This window comes from Thamnophis elegans, chromosome 6 (assembly GCF_009769535.1).
Source record: "Thamnophis elegans isolate rThaEle1 chromosome 6, rThaEle1.pri, whole genome shotgun sequence".
NCBI lineage: Eukaryota > Metazoa > Chordata > Lepidosauria > Squamata > Colubridae > Thamnophis > Thamnophis elegans.
This window is the reverse complement of record NC_045546.1, coordinates 17,048,241-17,070,086: the sequence shown is the minus strand read 5'-3', so window position 1 is coordinate 17,070,086 and position 21,846 is coordinate 17,048,241. Positions and strand designations below refer to the sequence as shown.

Here is a 21,846-nt window from a genome sequence, read left to right as displayed (position 1 = left end):
GACCAAAAACAGGGTGCGGGTGAGATGCACCCCCTTCCCAGGCCTTCCCACACATGCTCACATCCAACAGATTTACAGCATCAGCAAATCTGGATCTGGCCCCCGGATCTTGAGTTTGACCCCCCTGTTCTAGTCTGAGGACTGGTCTTGCAAAATATTCTTGGTTTCCATATTGCCTCCATTGCAAGAGTTATCACTGCGAGTATCAAGTCTTTCTGGGAATTGCCTCCACAGATAATTGCTTAAATGAAAGGCTATCATTTCATAGTTGTCAATTAGGTGGAGATGGATTGCATTATGGAAAAAGCAAAGATCAAACGAGAGACAAAACTGCTTTGAGGCTCTAGGCAACACTTGCCTAATTGAAGCAAGAGCCTTTCCCCATGAGAAATAAAATGAATCTAATATTACTTGTGGCCAAGAAAACTTAATGTCAATTTTATTGCCAGGGAACTTTTCTCTAACTTATTTTTATATACAAGAGGCCAATTCATACGGCTATTCTTGTTGCTGGATTTCTTCCATAGGATTGATTAAAACACATTAATCACATGATTAAATATATTAGGAAGTCTATTAAGAAAATGACATAAGCTGTGTTGAATCCTTGTCTGGACCAGAATTAATTTGGATTAGAAGCAATGGCAGTGTTCCTTAGTCCTGTTTTAAATATCTCATTTTTGAGATATGTTCTGTCACCCCAGATTTTACGGTACTTGATTGCCAAACCTGGCATAGGCAGGAGCTCAGTGCACCAAGCCAAACATACAGGGGTGCCAAGAGGTATTTTAAATTTTTGTGATGTTGGGTTTTCAGCTGTCATTTGGTCTAGGGGCTCAGAAAATTACTGAGACATCCAGGTTGTTAGAATATTCATGCCTGGGAGAGACATGGTAACAAGGTCAGCCAATGAATAGGCATAGCAACTAAGTCAGCCAATGGGAGCTTAAACAAATGTGAGCTTGTGCTGAGAATTGAAACTAGAACTGAAACTACTCTGCTTTGAACTCTGAAATGAAACTAACTATTCTCTCCTGTGTTCTGCTTATAACTTCTACCATGTTGAAAGAGTCTACTATTGGTATTGTACAATTATTCATCTGTTATTATGTATATAAAGAAGTTAATGAATCCAGCTGAATCAGTTATCTGCGTGTCCTTTCTGGATTTGATTTTTCTGCAACAAACTCTGACGTAGGTGCTATGAAGCAAGAAAGTCTGGGAACATCTGATCTAGCCTGATGCATGCCAAGACCCATACTCAGACACTGCTCAGCTAAAGCACTGACATTGAGCATGGGCTATCGTAAGTTACCTTTAGATACAGTGGTTCAAAACTTATAGCAGGCCTTATATTAATGGAACATAGGAAATTATATAGCTCAGGGCTTGATTCTTTTAATGAACTGCATAAGTATCCCTTGGAGATCTGCAAATCAATTTTCCGCTTCAGATTATTTTGGAGTAAAATACTTTGAATGCATCTCCCCCTCAGTTGAATAAACAGCTAGAAAAAAATTAACAATGTAAACAAATGCCACATCTTGAATTGAGCTTTTTCTGAATACAATTCTTCACCATAGTGATTTGTCTGGTTCTATTTTCAGGAGTCTCTAAATGTTAGCCTCTTGAAATAGTCCAGAGAAGAAACACATGAATATTAGCTCTATCTTTATTGTAAGGTTACACTAAAAAGTATGAAAATATTCGTCCCTTCTTTTTCTTTTACGCTCTGGAAAACTAGGGAGGATCCCTTCTGAAATGCTTCCTAGTTTCCTTTCCTTCTGTGAGCTGACATATATTCTACATGATGTTTGCATAATCCAGGGTTGAGCAACCTGCGGCTCTGGAGCCGCATGTGGTTCTTTCATCCCTTTTCTATGGCTCCCTGACTCTGGTCGGCTCCACAATTGATAGGGCTTTCAGTTAGGACAGGTGGAGGAAAAAGGATGCCTTGTTAGCATCCCAGTAGGAGACTCTATGAGAGGGGAACCGGACTTCCAGTCGGCTCCAAAAATTGAATGGAGGGCTTCTGTTTAGGACTTTTGTGGCTCTTTGAGTGTTTAAGGTTGCCGACCCCTGGTATAGTCTATAGTTCTTCCTCCTGTCTTCCAAAGACATTTCTGAGTACTATAACTCTAAAAAGTATAGTATGCATTTTCTGCATTAACTTTTACTTACTGTATTATATAGGGCAGAATATACACAGAATTGAGTTCTACCCAATTGGACAGAAGATTTATTTTAAGGACATATTGCAATCACAGGGTCTCCTGGTCTGGGGAGGGGGACTCCTCTCAAATCTTTATGTGTTTATGACCTTCAGACTGGACTACTGCAAAGCACTGTAGATGTGGCTGCCCTTGAAGTGTTTTTAGAAGCTCCAGCTGGTGCAGAATACAATGGCACAGGCAGTTAATGCCACTAGTTATTTGGTGCATGTGACACCATTGTTCCTTTACCTACATTGGCTTCCAGTGTGATTCTTTGTGACACAATTCAAAGTTCTGGTTGTCACCTTAAAGCCATTCATGGATTTGGACTAGGTTACTTATAGGACTCTTCCTGGTTCTTTCTGCCTATCTGATCTGGCAAGAGGACATTTATGGATACAATCAATTAAGCAATATAAGTTGCTGCACTCCAGGAGGAGACCCTTTCTATCTTGGCACCTACATTGAATCTTTCCTCCAGAACCTAGGTTAGCCCGGGGGTCGGCAACCTTAAACACTCAAAGAGCCACAAAAGTGTTAACTGGAAGCCTTCCATTCAATTCTGGAGCTGACCGGAAGTTCTGTTCCCCCACCATAGAGTCTTTTCCTAGTGTGGCATCCTTTTTCCTCTACCGACCGGAAACTTCCCCCACCATAGAGTCTCCTCCTAGCATAGCGTGCTTTTTCCTCTGCCTGTCCTAACTATCAACTGTGGAGCTGACCAGGAACAGGGAGCTGCAGCAGAGGGATGAAAGAGCCACATGCGGCTCCAGGTTAGCCGGGTTAGCCTCAGCCCTATTGACATTCCTCAATGACTTTAAAATGTGGCTTTATTCTGAAGCCTGGAGCCTCGTGTGTGAGATAAAGCATATCCTGGTTGTGTTAATGATCTTCTTATGATTCCTGACTGCTGGGTGTTTCTCTTTTCTTACATTCTATGCCTTTTTATCTATGTTATCGTAAACTGCACAGAGTTTCATGAGATGGGTGGCTATATAAATTGATTAAATCAACAAATAAACTGATAGCGCTTGAATCTTTCTACCCCAGATGATTCTTTCCAATATATATGATAAAAGCAGAGTTCACTGCATATTTCATGATGGAGAATAATTTTGCACAGTGGCTCTCCCTTCATAGGTAGTCCACTGAATTTAAATTGCATCGTAATAAACCAATTTCAACATGAATTTAAAATAAAACGAATAGAATCTCTTGGATATTATCACTTGGGGATATTATTATTCCCTTTGGATATTGAAACACCTGGGTATAGGACATGGGTCTAAGCCTTAGCTATTTTACATGTTTATACTGTGCTACTTTTGATCCAGAGATTTGATTTTTTTGAAACAGTCATTCTGAAAAGTTTTTCTATTGAAAGTATGTGTGTGTGTGGGGGGAGTAAAATGGCACAGCTAGGAGTAGATTCTTAATAGTGTAGTGAAAATATAGCAGAAAATATTTTCACATCACCGCTTATTTTTATCGATAGCCTTCTTTTCCTCTTTTTTATTATAACACGGTTACTTTTTCCCCAACTGCTTAGAGATGTTTGGACATCAGTGTTTACAGCATAAAGATTTAAAGATGAGTAGACAGATCTGTTGCCTTGGGGGGAAAATGTTTTCTAATCAATGTTCCAGTTTATCATTACATCCTAAGCTTCACTCTCGGTACCCACTGTGTACGCGACTAAATTTGATCATTTAAAAAAAAATGTATTCACTCTCTGTAATACTAGGATTTTTCATCATATGATCAAAAAAGAACTTTTAGTCTTTCTCTGGGGAAGAGATCCTTGATGTATAAGGCATAGTAGACCAATTAATTCAGGAAAGAGAGCCTTTTTCTGCCATGGATCCTACCCTTGTGTTGTGGCCCGCTAGCGGCCAGCAGAGCTGGAAGCAAATTCAGACAGCGAGGAGGTTGGGGAGGAACATGGGCTAGTCCTAAAGTCTGGGAAAAGCTCTGATGAGGGCTCTGTGTTGGAGTCAGAGAGTGGGCCAGAGCCGTATGAAGCAATCATCTGCTTTTCAGAGTCAGACACCGTGAGGCAGACAAATAGCTGCAGGCCTGTTCCCAGTGTGCTCATGGGCAGAGTTGCCAGACGAAGGGAACAACTAAAGAACAGGGGTTGACTTGGGAGTAATGCCAGATAATGAATGGCCCCTCCCAGAGGAAATAAAAGGGGAGCAAAGGGGGGGGGTGGAATTTGCAGGAGACAATTAATTCACTAATTGGCTTGTGACTCTCCCAGACTCCTTGCCAAGTTCTGCAGATATCGGCTTGTCAGCTCTCTAAGCCAGATAAGGTCTGTGACTGTAAATCCTCACCCTTGAAAGACTTTGCTGTATGTGATGAGCAGAATTCATAGGAAATTAATAAAAGGGTTTTTTACTGGGCCAGTTTGGACTGGTTTGGCAGAACCAGTAGTGGTTTGGCGGCCGCTGGGTCGCTGGAACCAGTGTGGCCTGCCACGCCCCCAAACCAGTTCTCCTATGGCAGCACCATCTTGATTTTTGGTTCTGCGCATGCATAGAACAATTTTCATTGTACAAATTTGATTTTCCCCATTTTTTAACATTTTGCACATGCGCAGGCCTATTTATGTGCAAATTTGCACTAGCACCTAACCGGCAGTAATGCCGGTAGTAATGTTGGCAGCAACCCACCATGGTTTTGCAGGAGGCAATTAGTCCACTTAATTGGTTTGTGACTCTCGACGGACTCTTTGCCAAGTTCTGCAGATATCGGCCTGTCAGCTCTCTAAGCCAGATGAGGTCCTGTGACTATAAATCCTCCCTTGAAAAACTTTGCTGTATGTGATGAGCAGAATTCATAGGAAATTAATAAAAGGGTTTTTTACTGGCCAAGGAGTTTGTTTCATGCTCTTGGGAAGCCTCAGTCCAAACACCTCTAGAATATTGTGCCCCCTGAGGTGAGATCTGTACCCACCCCACAAGACCGCCTACTGCCGCATACCTCCCAATGGCCAATAAGATCGCACAGGGTGGGCCTTCTTCAGGTGCCGTCAGCCAGACAATGTCAGCTGGCGGCTCCCCAGAGGAGGGCCTTCTCTGTAGCCGCTCCAACCCTATGGAATGAACTATCCCCAGAGATCCGGACCCTACCCACTCTCATGGCCATCCGAAAGGCTATCAAAACCTGGATATTCTGGCAGGCCTGGGACTGTTGACCTCATGACTAAGGTCCAGCCCCGATCAGATTGGGTGCATGATGAGGTTTTAATCTATCTTCTCTGTTTTTTTTAATTCTTTATTTTTAAGATTTGTTTCTTTTCTGTAAGCCGCCCGGAGTCCTCCGGGATTGGGCAGCCTATAAATCTATTAAATACAATACAATACAATACACCCTTTTGCCTTTCTGAAAAGGTTCTGAAGACTCTGCCAATTGGCCTGAAGCCCTTATAGGGTCATTTCATTTGGGAGGGGATAATGAGCTAAGACCTCACTTCTTCCCTATGTGCATCTGACCCCTTTTCTTGCCATCTTTATTTCTTTTTAAATACATTTTAGTATTATTTATTGTTCTAATGTTTTATGTTGTTGCCTTTATTGATTTTAAGCTGCCTTGATTTAGGCAAGAAGGGCAGCAGTTAAGTTTAATAAATAAATAAATAAGGGACATAATGTAGCCTCCTGTATTATAGGGATATAGCTTCCTTTTTGGCTCTATTAAGGTACAGGTTCCTCTCGCACATATGTGCTAGATCTTCCTGACTCTAGGGGGCAGTGCTCATCTCCGTTTCAAAGCTGAAGAGCCAGCGCTGTCCAAAAATGTCTCCGTGGTCATGTGGCTGGCATGGCTAAATGCCAAACGCGCATGGAACGCTGTTACCTTTCCACCAAAGGTGTTTCCTATTTTTCTACTTGCATTTTTACACGCTTTTGAACTGCTATGTTGGCAGAAGCTGAGACAAGTAACGGGAGCTCACTCCATTACGTGGCACTAGGGATTCAAATCGCTGAACTGCCGAACTTTCTGATTGACAAGTTCAGTGTCTTAGTCACTGAGCCACCACATCCCTTTTGCCTGCAGTAGCGATGTCTAAAATGCTAAGTTTTGTGTTTGCATTTTCCTGTAGTGACTGTAGTATTCTAGAATCTCCCGGTAGTATGCTTATTGGCAACTGGCTTGCCAGAATGGCACTGAAAATATTAAAATACATTATATAGTTAACGGAGTCATAGGCTGCCTAAATATCATTGAAGTGATCAGGAAGAGTTGATGAAAGGTATTTCTCTTCTGAAATTGCAATGTACATCTACAAAACAACTGTAGGGCTTATGTGATGGCCTTAGACTTTTAAATTTTCCTCCATCCTGCTTCGAAGATCCTAAAAGAGCATTATTTGCAAATATGGAGGTTCTCCTGTACTCAAGGTTCTTGCCTGAAGAGCATGTGGAGGCCATAGTCAAGAGGGCTTTTGGACAGTTTCAGCTGGCACCCCAGCTGATGCCTTACCTGGAACAGGTGTCACTGAAGATGCTCACTCAGGGCCTCATTTCTGGATTGCATTATTGTCATTTGCTTTGTATGGTGTTGCGCCTGAAATCAGAAATTTCAGCTGATCTAGAATGTCTACTCATGGTGTAGCCATGTCAGACCTGGAAGCCATCTTTTACCTTTTAGATTTCAGGCCTACCACATTTTCTACCATGGGAAAATGGGAGGGGGGATTATACAGAGTGTGGGGGGTATATAGTCAAAATAACATTCTTTCTCAGAAAGACAAGGCCATCTGGTCCTGTAGCTGCGATAAGGGACTGGGTGGCATCTCCTGTTTGGATGGTGCCTGATTGGACCATGTGATGGACACGTGGGTTCTGGGCAGGGACTTGAACTTTCTTTTGGGTGGGGAAAACCTGGAAACTTTCAGATTCAGGTTTTCCCAAATGTGCCAATATGACATCTCTAATAAAATGGAAGTTTGAGGAATCTCAAGCTTCTCAAGTTTGAGGAATCTCAAGCTTCAGAGTCTTCCTTCATTGGGGTGTTACTTAGAACCCTGACATTAACACACAAATAGCACTGGGTTCTAGAGTTCAAATCAATAGTCCTGGGTTTCTGAATGTAATTTAAGGTGATGTTTAATTTAACCTAAATTTAATTTATGTGTAGATAGTTTGAAGTCTGGGTATCTCAAGAACGGGCGTTTCCCAGTAATTTTTACATGTCCTACCTAGATCTTTAGGGAGGCCTTCTGAGGGTTCTTGCCTACCAGGAGGTCTAACATCATGCAGTCTTTGTAGCTGCTCTTCCTTTCTGGATCAGCTTGACCTCTGAAGCATGTATGGCCCCACCTTCATCGCCTTCCAGAAGCAGGTAAATATGTGACTGTTCCAGAGGGCATTTGGAGATTGATAGTTAGCATAGCTGGAGTGGGGGGAGAAGATAATAAGAGGAGGAAGTTTTTAGACAGGGGAAGTGGGAGAGAAGAAAGGAAGGGTTAGTTGAGGGAGAAAATGCTGAAGGTAAGGCTAGGAAGAGGCCTGAAAAAAAAAAGGAGGCCTGAGAAGATAGGAAAAGAGGCTTAAGGGGGAACTGTAAAAATAGGCCTGGAGAAAGGGGAGAGGGCCGTAAAGGCAATAGGAAGGATAAAAGAAGATTCTGACAAGCTGAGGAGAGAAGGGGATAGGAGAGGAGAGGCTTCTGTGGGGCAAGCAGAGGAACACAGAGACGGTGGAAGGAGATCTTAGAAGGCAATTCAAGAGAGAGAGAGGGAGGAGAGACAGGAAAGAAAGAAATGAAGAAGGGCCAACCCGCTACATGAATATCATCTCATCCGTGACTGGGAAAAGACCTGACCATCACCCTACGTGACCAGCCTGGTGAGAGGAGACTGACCATACGGACACTATATGACTCAGGCCAGTAGGGACCAGTGTAAACTGGCGGCCACATCAAGAGGGCAAGGAGAACCTGGACTCCAGCGGCCCTTTTGGGGTAGCGCTACGTTAGTCATGCCATTTTTTATGACGTTTATAAAATATATACTTTAGTCACTGTTTTATTTGTAATTCGTGTTGTATTTTTTAATAAAACATGCTCTGAAGCTGCTTAGGATCTGGCAAGTTTCAAGAGGGTCAGATAAATTCATAAAGAAATAAAGAAATTCTATTCAGTTGTGGAGTGGAACTTTAAGAATAGCAGGAATGAGATTCACTAGAAAAACACTAGCAAAATCTGAGTCATTTGGGAAACATGTCTGATGAACAAGAACCTGTATTCCTAACCTATGTTGTATGTTTTCCAATACCTTTACTTGGTGCATGACAATGGTAACCACTTTAGATACACCAACACAACTCCACATAAATGACTTATCACATATTAAGTACTATTAAGAATGAAAAAAATACCTGCACTTGTAACAATGCAACCATTTCAACAAGACATTTTATCTCTGCTTTTTATGCTTAAAATTGTATACTTTAAGAAATCATGGCATGCTACATAAAGTTATTCAGATGCTTTGTTTGGAATAAGGGAAGAGTGGCTAAGTTCTTTTGCAGAGATAACATTTATAAGGGGCATGAAAAGAATTCACTGCAAGCAAGACAAAGACATCTTAAGAAAGCTACGCTGGTATCCTGCATGCCACTTTTCTGTCTCTCTTTTTCTAAGCATCATTTAGTTGCCCCTAAATCTGCAAGCATTTGACAATAATTAACACAGTACACAGACGATAGCCTCAATTCAAAAGACTGTAAGGAGTGGAAAATTTCAACTGAGATGGTTTTGAAAGCTCCATCATTTTTCTTCACACCTTGGCCCAGTTGAAGACTGAATGCCTTGCGTTTCAAACATTTCAAAGTCACAGAGCCTTTAAAAAAATGCAAAAGAAAACAAACAAAACAAAAACATTTATTTTGCTTGATGCTTCAGTGCCTGGTCATCCAGTCAGAGGCTCAGAAATCCATATGGGAAAATACAGCTCAGTGCTACTATACTGGATCTTATGTTAGGAATGTTCACATGTGCAGCTTGGAACTCTTTTCTTCCTTGGTCAATTTCTTAAAATAGGGTTCTTCATCAGTGGCTGAAAAGAGGAGGACTGTACTGAAGTATGATTTTTCCATTACTGTGACTTTTTTTTTCAAAGGAAAGAGACATTTTTTTTAAATAAATCCCATGCAAAGAAGAACTATACAACTAGGCTTACATTTAGAATTCCTCTATAGAACGTTAGTCTTTGTTATCCAAGAATAATAATCCTTAACAGGTAATTGGTCAGAAGGATCGCTACACTAAATTATACAACCATATTTCATACAAACAATATAACAATGCAATATGAAACACCTTGTATTGTTTAAAATAAATGTAATCTGGAATGTTTGGTGAAGAAAAAAAAACCAAACTTTGTCCAATGTGATATGCTGTATAAAAAGAACAGTGCATTAAGTGGAGAATTATTAAATTAATCAGATTAAGGTTATTCTTTGACAGCCTCCCTCAACGTTCATCAGATTAAAGGGTGCTACTGACTTCAAGAAAAGAAAGATGTTAGCTATTTTGCTCAATTAAAAAGGAACCATTTGAAGTTTTATAGCTCCATAATAATGAAAATTGAATTAAGAAAATGAATACATGTTGCTTATTTCATTAAAATTCTTTCAGAGGTTTACTTACTAAATAATACTGAGTAATAACAACAACAGCAGCAGTAATAACTACGATCAACCAAAGTTGAAATCTTTTCATAGTTCAGTTGGCTGTAAAAGAATTAACCTCAGGTTGTTCTATGCATTGAAATTAACTGCACCAAAAATACTCTTTTCCTCCCAAGAAGGCTTTGTGGGAGGAACAGTGTTCATGTAGGAAGGAAGTTAGAAAGTTGCAAACAGGGAAAGTTATTGGGAACTGTTAGAGAGAATAAGAGTAGAGTAGGATTGATAGGATAAATGAAGTTGCGGACCAGATATTGGTGGGAGGAGGATGGAGAACATAGTGCTTGTGACTGGGGAAGTGGTACTAGTGCCTATATCATAACAAATCGTCTCTTCTGCCATGAGCCACTGCTGCTTTGTGAGAATATGGATTTAATGGCCTGGTAACAGCAGAGAGATCGGTGGAATTCAGGCTGTTATGCCTCCATTAATTGGTGTAGACCAGAGGTGTCAAACTCAAGGCGCGCGGGCTGGATTCAACCTACGGGGTGGTTAAATCTGGTCCCCGGGGCCGGCCTGAAAATAGCAAATAGCAAAGCCCGTGGTGCTTCTGGCAGCCAAAATAGGCCCAGGGACCCCACACATGGCCCCAATGCCCCATTTTCAGCCTGCATGGCCTCCTGCAGCACTTTGCCAGCCAAAACGGGTCATGGGGTGGGGGGGCTCATGTGGCCCTCTATGCCCCGTTTTGGCCAGCAGGGTACTGCAAGAGGCATCCGTCCCTTTCCCCAGTCCCGGGAGAACTACAATGCTGATCCGGCCCTTGAACAAATCCAGGTTGACACCTCTGGTGTAGACAATAAGAGCCAGTTTCTTGGACTTAAGTTATTTACTGAGTTCAGTGAATGCTTTGGCAGGATGTATCTATTGGAACAATTGCTATATGGAGGCCAGAGTCCTCAAAAGAATTATAAACATCTGAAAAATGCTTGCACAATTTCTCTGTATGGGCGAAGGTAGTATATATTGAAGAACTGGTTTTGGTAATTTGATATGGAGTGCTTCAGCATCTTCTAGGTCCGTGATGGCGAACCTATGGTACATGTGCCACAGGTAGCACGCGAAACCATATTTGCTGGCATGTGCGCCGTTAGCTCCAGTGCACATGCATGCATCAGACAGATGATTTTCGGCCTTCCAGAGGGCTGGGGAGGGGCGTTTTCGCCCTTCTCAGGCTTCAGGAAAGGCTCTGGAGGCTGGGGAAGGCAAAAAACAGGCCCAACTGGAAGTTCAGGAATGAACTTCTGGTTGGCCCGTTGGGGCCATTTTTCACCCTCCCCAGGCTTCAGGAAAGCCTCTGCAGGTGGGCAGGGCACATTGAATTGTGGGTGTGGGCATGCACACAATTTTGGCACGCCTTTACAAAAAGGTTCAGCATCATTGTTCTAGCTATTTAGAAAGCACTGAGAAAATTAGGAGGACAAAAAAAAAGTATGGAAGTAGAAAAGAAGAAAAGATGCAGTATACAGTATTTGAGACCAGTAAATGGAAGGACAAGCCTCTGAGTAAAGGAGTTATAATCTAGGAGACAATACTTACTAAATGCCTTCTGAGCATTTTTTAAGAGCTAAAGTTTTGGTGTGTAGGAGATGGGCAGCTGAGTATAATCAGAGTTGGGTTAGAGATGGAAGTTATTGAAAGTTCATCAGTAGTTTTGATGAATCATTCTAGCTTTTGTCAAGTACACTCCCTGATGGGTTGGGATAATTTGGAAGACGTGATCTGTAATATCAGAAGAGCAGTTACATAGAAATAGAAGTGGAAATGGAAAAGGAGAAAGGATCATAAGGAATGACTGTCATTGGCACATTCAGAGGGTAGGGACTATTGGAGTAAAAGGGAATGGAGAAGAAGTGATAGAAATTGAAATATTGGTGAGTAGAGAGAAACATGATGGGGTAAAGAGGTGGGACTCTCCCAGGAAAAAGGAGTGAGCAACTGAGATCCATCCTTACTTCTGTTACCTCTCCCATAGCTCAAACTACGAGACAGTTTATCATGACTTTGAAAGCTTAGGTTCCAGCTGCTGCTGTTGTTTGATACTTGTAAACATCTCTTCTCATTACTGGTATTAGTGTTGATGAAAGTGAATACCTGGCTTATATTACTGAGAAACTTTTAGGAGATGCTGATGATTAGAGGCAGTGTTCTGCAGATAACTGGATATGCCAGCTTGTTTTTGAAATTGATATCTTAGGACAAGCTGGGAATTGTTGCTTCCCTACTTTATAGTGGCATCCTGGCCCAAGCTATTGGGACCTCATCTCAGCTTCCTGGGATGAGATTTAGGAAACTTTAACTGCAACATTTAATTAGCATGTTTTGGGACCAGGAGTAGAGACAGCTCATGAATTTATAGCCTCTATGGAAACTATAAGTTCATTCAAGGTCAAAGGACCCAACTCACGCAGGAGGCCACAAGTTAAATATGGAGCAATTGCAATGTTATTTGAAGATGGGGAAAATTAACTATTTTTCTTAGGATCAAATGACTTTCTAGTTGACAGGCACTTGACAGATGCTTCCTCCTTCATCCTATTTGATCAGCCTTTTGTGGAGGTGACCAAAAACTGGGTTTGGACAGTGGTGAATGCATTTTGGAAGATAGGACAGATAGTGATGCATTCCCTCCTCAAGAAGTCATTGGTCAGCTTGTTAAGGCTCTTCATCTCTGTTTGAAGAGCATGTGGGCAGTTATGGCTGGGAGGAATTTTGTGCAATTTCATTTTGTGTGCTAGTTATGATCTTTCCTAGATTGGGAGGTTTGTTCATTGTCATGTATGCCTTTATCACCTTCTATCTGTTTACTGCAACGAACCTTGAAGAGCACCTGGGAATTTCAGCTGGCCCAGAATGCAGTTTGGGACTATCCTGGGTGTCAGGCGCTTTGCCCATGTCTGTTTTGAAAGCAGTGCTAGTTACTAGTTTATTTCTCAGGGCAATTCAAGATGCTGGTAGTCAGCCTTAAAAGCTGTGTATGGTTAAGCATGTGGATATCTCTGGGACCACCTTCTCCCAATAGTCTCTACCCATCCCTTGAGTTTTCGAAGAAAAAGATCGCTTTGAGGACTGATCTTTAAAAAATGCTATCTTCCAAGCATCCTAGGAGTGGATGTTTTTAATCACTATTCCCATTCTATTAAACAGCATTCTCCCTCAAATAGTGTAGATGGGCCCTGAATAACAATTTCAAAACGTTGAAGATCTGGTAGGGGTTGTATTTAACCTTCCTGAACTGTGAATGCATGTATAGACTACAACTGTTCATTGACACCTGAATAATTTATACTATGCTATTGTTATGTTCTTCATTATTAATCTCATTACTATTGGAGCCATGAAGTCTCCTCAGTCTAAGACAATATTGGAAAGACATGTCAACCTATAAAATAATAGAACAAAATAAAGAAAGGCTAAAATTTGGCTAAGCTGTAGTTGCATAATTTTGTTTAGTAATCTATTTACAATAAACAAATAGAAATTGTGAGAATCTGTGTTTTTTAATGCTATACCCATTTAAAAAAATGGGTGACACTCTAAAATGACATAACTAACCATACACTGTATACTAAAGTTATTTGTTACAGAAATAAGGAAGGAATAAGAAATAAGGAATTCATTTTTATGAATTCTCATTTATTTTATACAAGGCATACAGTTTCCTTTAAAAACAACAGTGTCAGCAATAAAAACAACAACATGGCAAGAATGAACGAGGGTACAGTTATAGAAAATAAAAGTCTCCCCCTTTTTTCAAAATTTTCTGTTCTTGCTTGTAGTATATTGCATTTTACAGGGATTAACTGAAAGACTGAATATGATGTTTTAGAAAGTAATCTACATAGCAGTCTAAATTATGTAAAAATGTTCTATATCCATTTGAAATAGATAGAATCCTAAACTTTACCTCCTGAATTCCACCAAAGTGAGCATTTAGTGGATAATGAGGTAAATATTTGGGTTGCCTCAAAGAGTAGAAAAATAAACTTACCATAATTGTAGTTACAATTACTGTTCTGTTCTCAAGGGCAGCTGTGTCATTGCCCATTGTAGGCTCATGTTGAATCAAGACTAATTTATCCATGTCATTCCAGTAGCCGATCTGTAATAAACAAATGCAGAAGCTAACTTTCTATTCACTGCTGAATAAAATTAACCACGACAGTTAGTTCAATTGTAGTTTAAACATTGGCACTGACACAGTCTGCTCCTCCCATCCCTACTACACTGTGGCCACTAGTTGACCAATATTTTATCTCCTGATTGTCTTTTGGCCCAACTGAACTTGATGAGTTATTGATGAGTTATTCTTTTCGCAAGGTGCAAAGAAGCAGATTCTTACTCAGATTCTATCCTGACTATTAAAACATCCTTTTATCTAGACAACCTTCAAGGGTAATTTTAAATCAGTCCACATTATGATTCCATGACTGGAATCTATGATTCCATATATACATATATATTATATGCAAAATAAAAGTGACAACAAATAAGAGTTTTATTTCAGATTTTCAGATTCGAATGTATACTTGGATGATCTCCCTCTCCCTCCCTCTCTCTCTCCCTTCCTCTCTCTCTCCCTCTCTCCCCCCTCTCTCTTCTATCAATCCAGGAATAAATTAGAATCTGAAAATCTGAAATAAATTTTTTATTTGCTGTCACTGTGGGAACTAAGATGTATAATACACAATTTAAGTCATATGTAGAGTCACTGCATTGTTTTCCTTATGGTTTCAGGGGATAAGCATAATTGACTTTTGACACAGTATTATTTTATTTATTGATTTATTTCATCAAGCATGTATTAGATAACAGATATAAGTATAAACATGATTATGAATACATGAGATGAATACGAATAAACGGGGACAGTAGGACAGGGATGGTAGGCACGCTGGTGCGCTTATGCATGCCCCTTACAGACCTCTTAGGAATGGTCAACGGTATGGTCAAGTGAGGTCAACAGTAGACAGCCTTAGGTTAAAATTATGGGGGTTTGGGAATATAACAACAGAGTCAGGTAGTGCATTCCAGGCATTGATCACTTTTTTTGCTGAAGTCATATTTTCTGCAATTGAGTTTGGAGAGGTTTACCTTGAGTTTGTATCTATTGTTTACTCCAATATCTACCTGGGTCTTTTGTTGTTTCCTGTCTCTAATGATCCATTACTGGTACCTTCCTCTCTTCACTGACCAACAGACACAGAGTTTTCTCTCTTTTTCTTGTGCCCTTTTGTTTCCTTGAATATCTACAAAATGTCATTGATCTGTATGTCCAAGAGAGCTTGATTCTCTCTGAAGTGCTCAGAGATGACATCCTTTCCTCACAATAGGATAGAAATAAATAAATAATGGTAAGGTCATCCTAAACTGTTTATTTAACAGGTGATTATTTTTCCAGTAACCATGAAAAGAATCCAGGATTCCATAAAAGTGTCTATCAGACATCTTTTCTCTCTTTTCCTTTATTTCTGTAAGTGTTCATGCCTATATTATGATATTCTTGGGGGTGAAAAAAGGCTGATAAATACTTCTCAAAATCATAGCATTGCAAATCATATTTCTTTGTTTTTTCTTAATCTGTATGCTACAGAGCTCATATGTTTTACAAATATATGGTTTGTCACCAACTCAGATTGTCACTACCTTTTAATCTCATTCTTTTTCTCCTATTTTTATTCCGTTATTGGAACATATTATAATTTACAACTTCATTCAAGATCAAGGCTTAGAGAAACTAAATTTTATAATGGAGACATGTGACACCCTACTTCCCATCACATACAGACAGTTCCCTACTTGCAGTTACAATTGAACCCCAAGCAAGTTGTTTAGTAATTTTGCCCTATTTTACGACCTTTCTTGCTCCTGTTGTTAAGTGAATCAGTGCAGTTTTTCAGTTAGTAACACGGTTGATAAGTGAACCTGCCTTCCCCATTGACTCCGCTTGTTAGGAAGTCACAAAAGATGATCACATGACCTCCGGACACTCCCATTGATCATAAAATGAGCCAGTTGCCAAACGTCTGAATTTTGATCATATGACCATGGGGATGCTGCAATGGTCGTAAGTGTGAAAAATCATCATAAGTCAACTTTTTTTAGTGCTGTTGTAACATCAAATGGTCACTAAATGTATGGATGTAGCCAGAAATCACAAACTGTATTTTTGAACTTTTTAGCTGATATGTAGAAGCTAAGAATAGGAGGTGATTTTGCAAAGGAAAGTCTTTTTCATAGGAGAAGGGTGGAGTGGCTGCTGAGCTGGCAGAAGGGAATAGCAATAGACATCGCCCTTAAACTTATATACCGCTTCACAGTTCTTTGCAGCCCTCGCTAAGCGATTTATAGAGTCAGCATATTTCCCCTAACAATCTGGGTCCTCATTTTACCGACCTTGGAAGGACGGAAGGCTGAGTCCACCTTGAGCCTGGTGAGATTCGAACTGCCAAATTGCAGGGAGCTGGCAGTTGGCAGAAGTAGCCTGCAGTGCTGCATTTCAACCACTGCACCACCAAGGCTCTTAAGTCCTAAATGAGCAAGTTTGGGGAAGAAAAAGAACACTGATGGATGAAGACAATGATTGGCAACCATTGGTAAGTTAGAGCTAGACAGCATAAGAAGGTGAAATTGGTTCGCTTTAGTTATAGGCAATAAGGATCAGTGGCTTGAGTTAGGCAGAATAGTGTTGCACGGATGAAGGGTTGTACTCTTGAGGAGAGGTCTAGGCTTTCAGAAGAAGAACAGGACATCATCCAAATAAGAGTGTTGAAGATTGGTGATTAGCCAGCTATTGAGAGCAGAAGTTCGGAAGGTGAAACTAATTAAAAGTGAAGGACTAAGAGTCAAATAAAACAACGCCAGCCTAAGAGGGAGAGAGAAAAATACTGTCCAGTCTACTTCCACATTTCTTATCGCTAAATAGGGGCTGTCTTTGGGAATAGGACATTGTACATCTATATCAAACCAACATTACACCATGTTTCCCTGAAAATAAGACCAGGTCTTATTTTTTGATGAGGGAATGTTCTCCACTAACTCACGTCACCAGTGCGCGTCACCCCCGGCCTCTTTTTCACTATCAGAGGCCTTCAGGAACTTCTTTGGCCAGCAAGGCTTTCCTGAAGGCCTCTGCAGCCGATAACATCGAGAGGCCTCTGCAGCTGATCAATCCGGAGTTCTGTTATTGGCTAGAAAGGCCTTTAGGAAAGGCCTCCACAGGTGATAACAGAACTTTGGATCAATCAACAAAGCTCTGTTATCGGCTATAGAGGCCTTCAGGAAAGCTTTACGGGCTGCAGAAGAAATGTGCGAGGCCTGGCTGCACCTATCTGAAGGTAAGTAGTAGGGCAGTTCCACCACCTCCATCCCCACCCTAGTTTAATTTTACCCATGCACCCTGGAGTGGGCAGGGTCTTAATTAGGGCTTATTTTGGGTGTAGGGCTTATATTGAGTGCACATGTAAAAATCAAACTCTTTTTCCCCAAAGTTTTTTTTTTTAATACAAATCATACATAGTATAGAAACAAAGCTTTGTCTGGGACTTTTCTTTTAACTCCTCTCATTTACATAGTCCATTTTACATCATAGTCTTGTTTTTACTTTCGGCCAAATTATTCTCTTCCATTATTTTTCATCTTTATAATTATTTTTTCTTAGTACATAAACAACATCTTCAATTGCCCCTTCAGTTTCACCAAATTTTCATTTCTTATTTTCACCATTGATATATTTTGCAACAAACAGCGTATATCCTCTAATTCAATTTAAACCTAGAGAGCATTTCTTTCAGTTTTTTCTACATTTAACAATATACTATAATTTCTTTATTTCTTAATTAGTTACATAACCATAACAATCTTACGACTATTCTCTTTAATCTACTAATGTAACTCTTTTTTCTCTTTCTTCCTCTTTTAGCCATTTTTTCTTGGGCTCTCAAAAATTGCATTTTTAATTTTTTTTCTTCTAGCTAGGACTTACCAGCACTTTCTGAGTAAGTCATATTTTGGGGGAAGCATGGTAGTATGCAGACATATACTATTACAAAATATTTAAGCTGTGCAACAGAGGGGAAAAGTTCCTTTTATAAAATATTTTAAATCTCATGGCTTCGCTCCTTCCTGGCTAATTATCAGTTAAAACAGCGAGGATGAGAAGGTGGGAGAGAACCAGTGGTAGGATCCAAGTAATTTAACAACTGGTCCTCTGCCTTAATGACCATCTGTGTAGGCGGACTTGGTGATCATGTGATTGGGTGGGTGTGGCCAACTTAACCTCACTCACATCAATGGGCGCTTCACCTTAGCTGTTACAATATAATCAGGGTTAACCGGAGAGGCAGTTTGTGTAAGGAGGGCAATAAGGATTAGGCTAGAAACAACACCAGAATGTTTCCTTCCGGCCTTCCTTATAGGATTAGCCCTGTAAAGCGGAAAAAAACAAAGGGGAATTTCTTCCAACAACCGGTTCTCTGAACTGCTTAGAAAGTTAACAACCGGTTCTCCCAGATAGGTGCGAACTGGCTGAATCCCACCACTGGAGAGCACACTGTAAATAGCCTTGCTAACTTGCCAAGGAATGTGATTGAAAGGGAAAGCAGATACTATTTGTCTTAACAGAAGAGCAGAAATGTTCTCAAGAGATGCTTTGCACAGTGTCTTTCATCAAATTCAAGGACTCATTAGGGAAAGCTGTACATGAAAGTATTAACAAAACCCAAGCCAGAAATATAATAACAGTCCTTGATATAATAGAATGATCTGTGAAAACTTTTTTTTTTGTTAAAGCTTGAGATTGATTCAGATCAGCCCATGCATTTTTAGTATAAACTCGCTTTGTAATATTTAATCTACTGGGATTCTAGTTACTGTATCATCTTCATTTACAAAATACCGCCTGTTACTAATGAATGATAGAACCGAATGTGAATATTTTAATTTAAGGAACTGGCTGTAGTTGATAATGTTTTATTTTTATTTTTCACATAGGATAAAAAAATTGCCCTCTTCTGTGTAATGTTCCAAAAGAGGAAATACAACAAACAAAACAAAACTTTGTGTATGAAAAATGGGACGATTAAAGTGGACAGGAAGATTAAGAATTTAATTGCAGAAATGAAAACGTGCACCACTGTGAATGTTTTTTTTAAAGGTATTAAAAAGTTGGGCGATAAAAATACATGTGTTTTCTCCTGCCCTTAAATGTTCTGATGCATGAGAAGAAAAGGAATGTCCTAAACTGATATTGCTGTAGGAACCATAAATCATAGTACATAAACCATAAGAAGCAAGGATATTTCTTGGCAGTAAAATTAAAAGCCTATAACTTTTTTTTCCCCCTGATGACCTATCCTTGTTCAGAAAATTGATGTCAGAAATGAAGTATCGGGCTTTGGAGGACACGAATCTTAGATGGTTGATGGTGGACTTCAACTCTTACATCAGGCAACCATCAACATATATAGCCAAATATACACAGATGAAAAGGGATTACTATGTTTCAATTTTATATATTAAGTCATAAGTGTAGAGCATATTTAAAAGATAAGAGGAAACCCAGTTTCCCATGTTTCAGCAAACTACAAATTGCTCTAGTAGTGGAGGCTGTAGATAGAAGTTCTGAGATTATTGAGTTCTAGAATAGAATAGAATAGAATAGAATTCTTTATTGGCCAAGTGTGATTGGACACACAAGGAATTTGTCCTGGTGCATATGTTCTCAGTGTGCATTGGAAAAACATACATTTGTCAAGAATCATAAGGTACAACATTTAGTGATAGTCATAGGGTACAAATAAGTAATCAAATAATATTAGGAAACAATCATATAAATCATAAGGATACAAGCATCAAAGTTACAGTCCTACAGTCATAAGTGGGAAAGATGGGTGATGGGTTCTAGTTCTGCCTTAGGCATGAAAGCAGCTGGGGGCCAGACACTCTCCTTCAGCCTAATCTACCTCATAGGCTTATTGTTGTGGGGAAAGTAGGAGGAGGAAGGTGTGTTGGATATGTTCATTGCCTTGCTTTATGGTAAAAATAATAAAGGTGGGATACAAATAAACAAAACCTTGTTTTGTGGGGGATGTTTCCAGGTGGGGAAAACCTGGAAACTTTCAGATTTGGGTTAATATCAGGGTTCCAAGTAACACCTCAATGAAAAAAAATCTCAAAGGCTTGAGTTTCCTTAAAGTTCCATTTTATTAGAGATGTCATATTGGCACATCTGGGAAAACATGAATCTGAAGATTTCCAGGTTTTCCCAACCCAAAGAAAAGTTCAAGTCCCTACCTAGCACCCATATGTCCGTCACATAATCCAATCAGGCACCATCCAAAACTGGAGATGCCTCCCAGTCAGCTCATCGCAGCTGCAGGGCAAGATGGCCTTGACTTTCTGAGAAAGAATGTTATTATGGCTATATATCACCCACACTCTGTATCATCTCCCTTCCCATTTTCCCACAGTAGAAATGTAAATGTAAAACATGGCTTCCAGGTCTGACAGAATCTCTGTAAGCACACAGTCAAGACATTATGTCTGTCTCCTCTTACTGAACTCTAATTACAAATGAAAGGGGAGAGCAAATACTCTTAATAATCCAGATCTCTTGTTCTGAAACCTCATATTAAAAAATAATAATAAAGGAAATCAGTTCATTGAAACATCTGAATTGTCCTAAAGTGTTTTGCACAGTAATGAGGACAACCTAACCAGGTATTTAACTTCCGTGTTCCTTTATTTTTCTTTTTATTCCTGACTCAGTGGTGGGTTCCGGATCTTGTTCCAACTGGTATGGTTGGAATGGGCCCAGCGTCGTCCACATGGATCAATCTCTTACCGTCCAGCGATGCCTTTGCGATGCTCCAGCTGCTCGGAAGAGCCTCGCGCAGGGGCTGTACACGCCATGCGTGTGTGTGAAAACACCTAAGACTTTAAAGACAGGTAAGGAGTGCGGGTGGGCCCTCCGGAATGGTACCCAGTGCTCCGGGCAGGCTCCGGTACCCCTGTACTAGGACGTACCTCCTGCAACCCACCACTGTCCTAACTCGAACCTTGCTTTTTTTCACCGTTGTTATGAAAACCAAAAACCCAGCAAACAAAGGACTTATGACAGAGAAAGACGATGTGTCTTGTCGTATGAAAAATTGCATACTTATATTCTAATAATAGAGTATTATTAAAATCTGGGTAATAAAATGGTTGGTGCTGCAAACATAATTGGATTTATTGTCTAAATTGCATTCTATTAACAATTTCTACGGACACACAGACACACAGGGATGAACTAAACAAATAATGAAGACTCAGAACATACCTTTCGAGGGCCTGTGCTCTTCAGTTCAAATACATCCATTGAATAGTTGACTCTGCGACCATAGTGGTCAAACTGAACATTTCCAGTCAATCCTTGTATTCGAACCTTCAAATTGGACATAAAATTGAAATATGGGTTAGTGATAACAGTACTCATTTGTTGCACGATCTCATATAGAAGTAAACCTTTTTCACAGGATTGTTAATTGAGGGACTAATTGTTTACACAGATTCATTTTTTCTACACCTAGATCCTCTCCAAAGTTTTAATAAGGATGAAAGAAGAGCTTAGACATCTCTGTTGCTTTTGGTGTTTTACCATTTTGTTCTTCAACAAAACCTTATAAGGGAATATCCACCTCATCCCACCCCATTCTAGAATCTGAAGGTAGATTGAATCCAAAGCCTCAAATGTAAATGTAAGCTTTATTTCAGGTCTTCTGTCCTTGAAATGGTGGAAGTGAGGAACAGTCAGTACATAGCCCATGGATTATACGTGGCTAGTTTTTAAAATCACTTTTAGAGTGTCTCAGGATGAAAATTCAATGGCAAATTTCTGGCACCATTCCCTAGCAGTTTCTGTATGTAAAGACTAAAGACTAAAATAAAAAGTGCCA

General features: G+C 40.0%; 1 protein-coding gene across 1 annotated transcript in view; it reads right to left on the bottom strand.

Annotated features, from left to right (window-relative positions):
- The window catches only part of GRIA4 (glutamate ionotropic receptor AMPA type subunit 4), a 286,052-nt gene that overhangs the window by 51,282 nt on the left and 212,924 nt on the right, over nucleotides 1-21,846 (bottom strand). Inside the window, 2 exon segments of the mRNA XM_032219807.1 lie at nucleotides 13,902-14,012; nucleotides 21,231-21,335. Of these exon segments, the coding sequence (XP_032075698.1) occupies nucleotides 13,902-14,012; nucleotides 21,231-21,335 (216 nt within the window).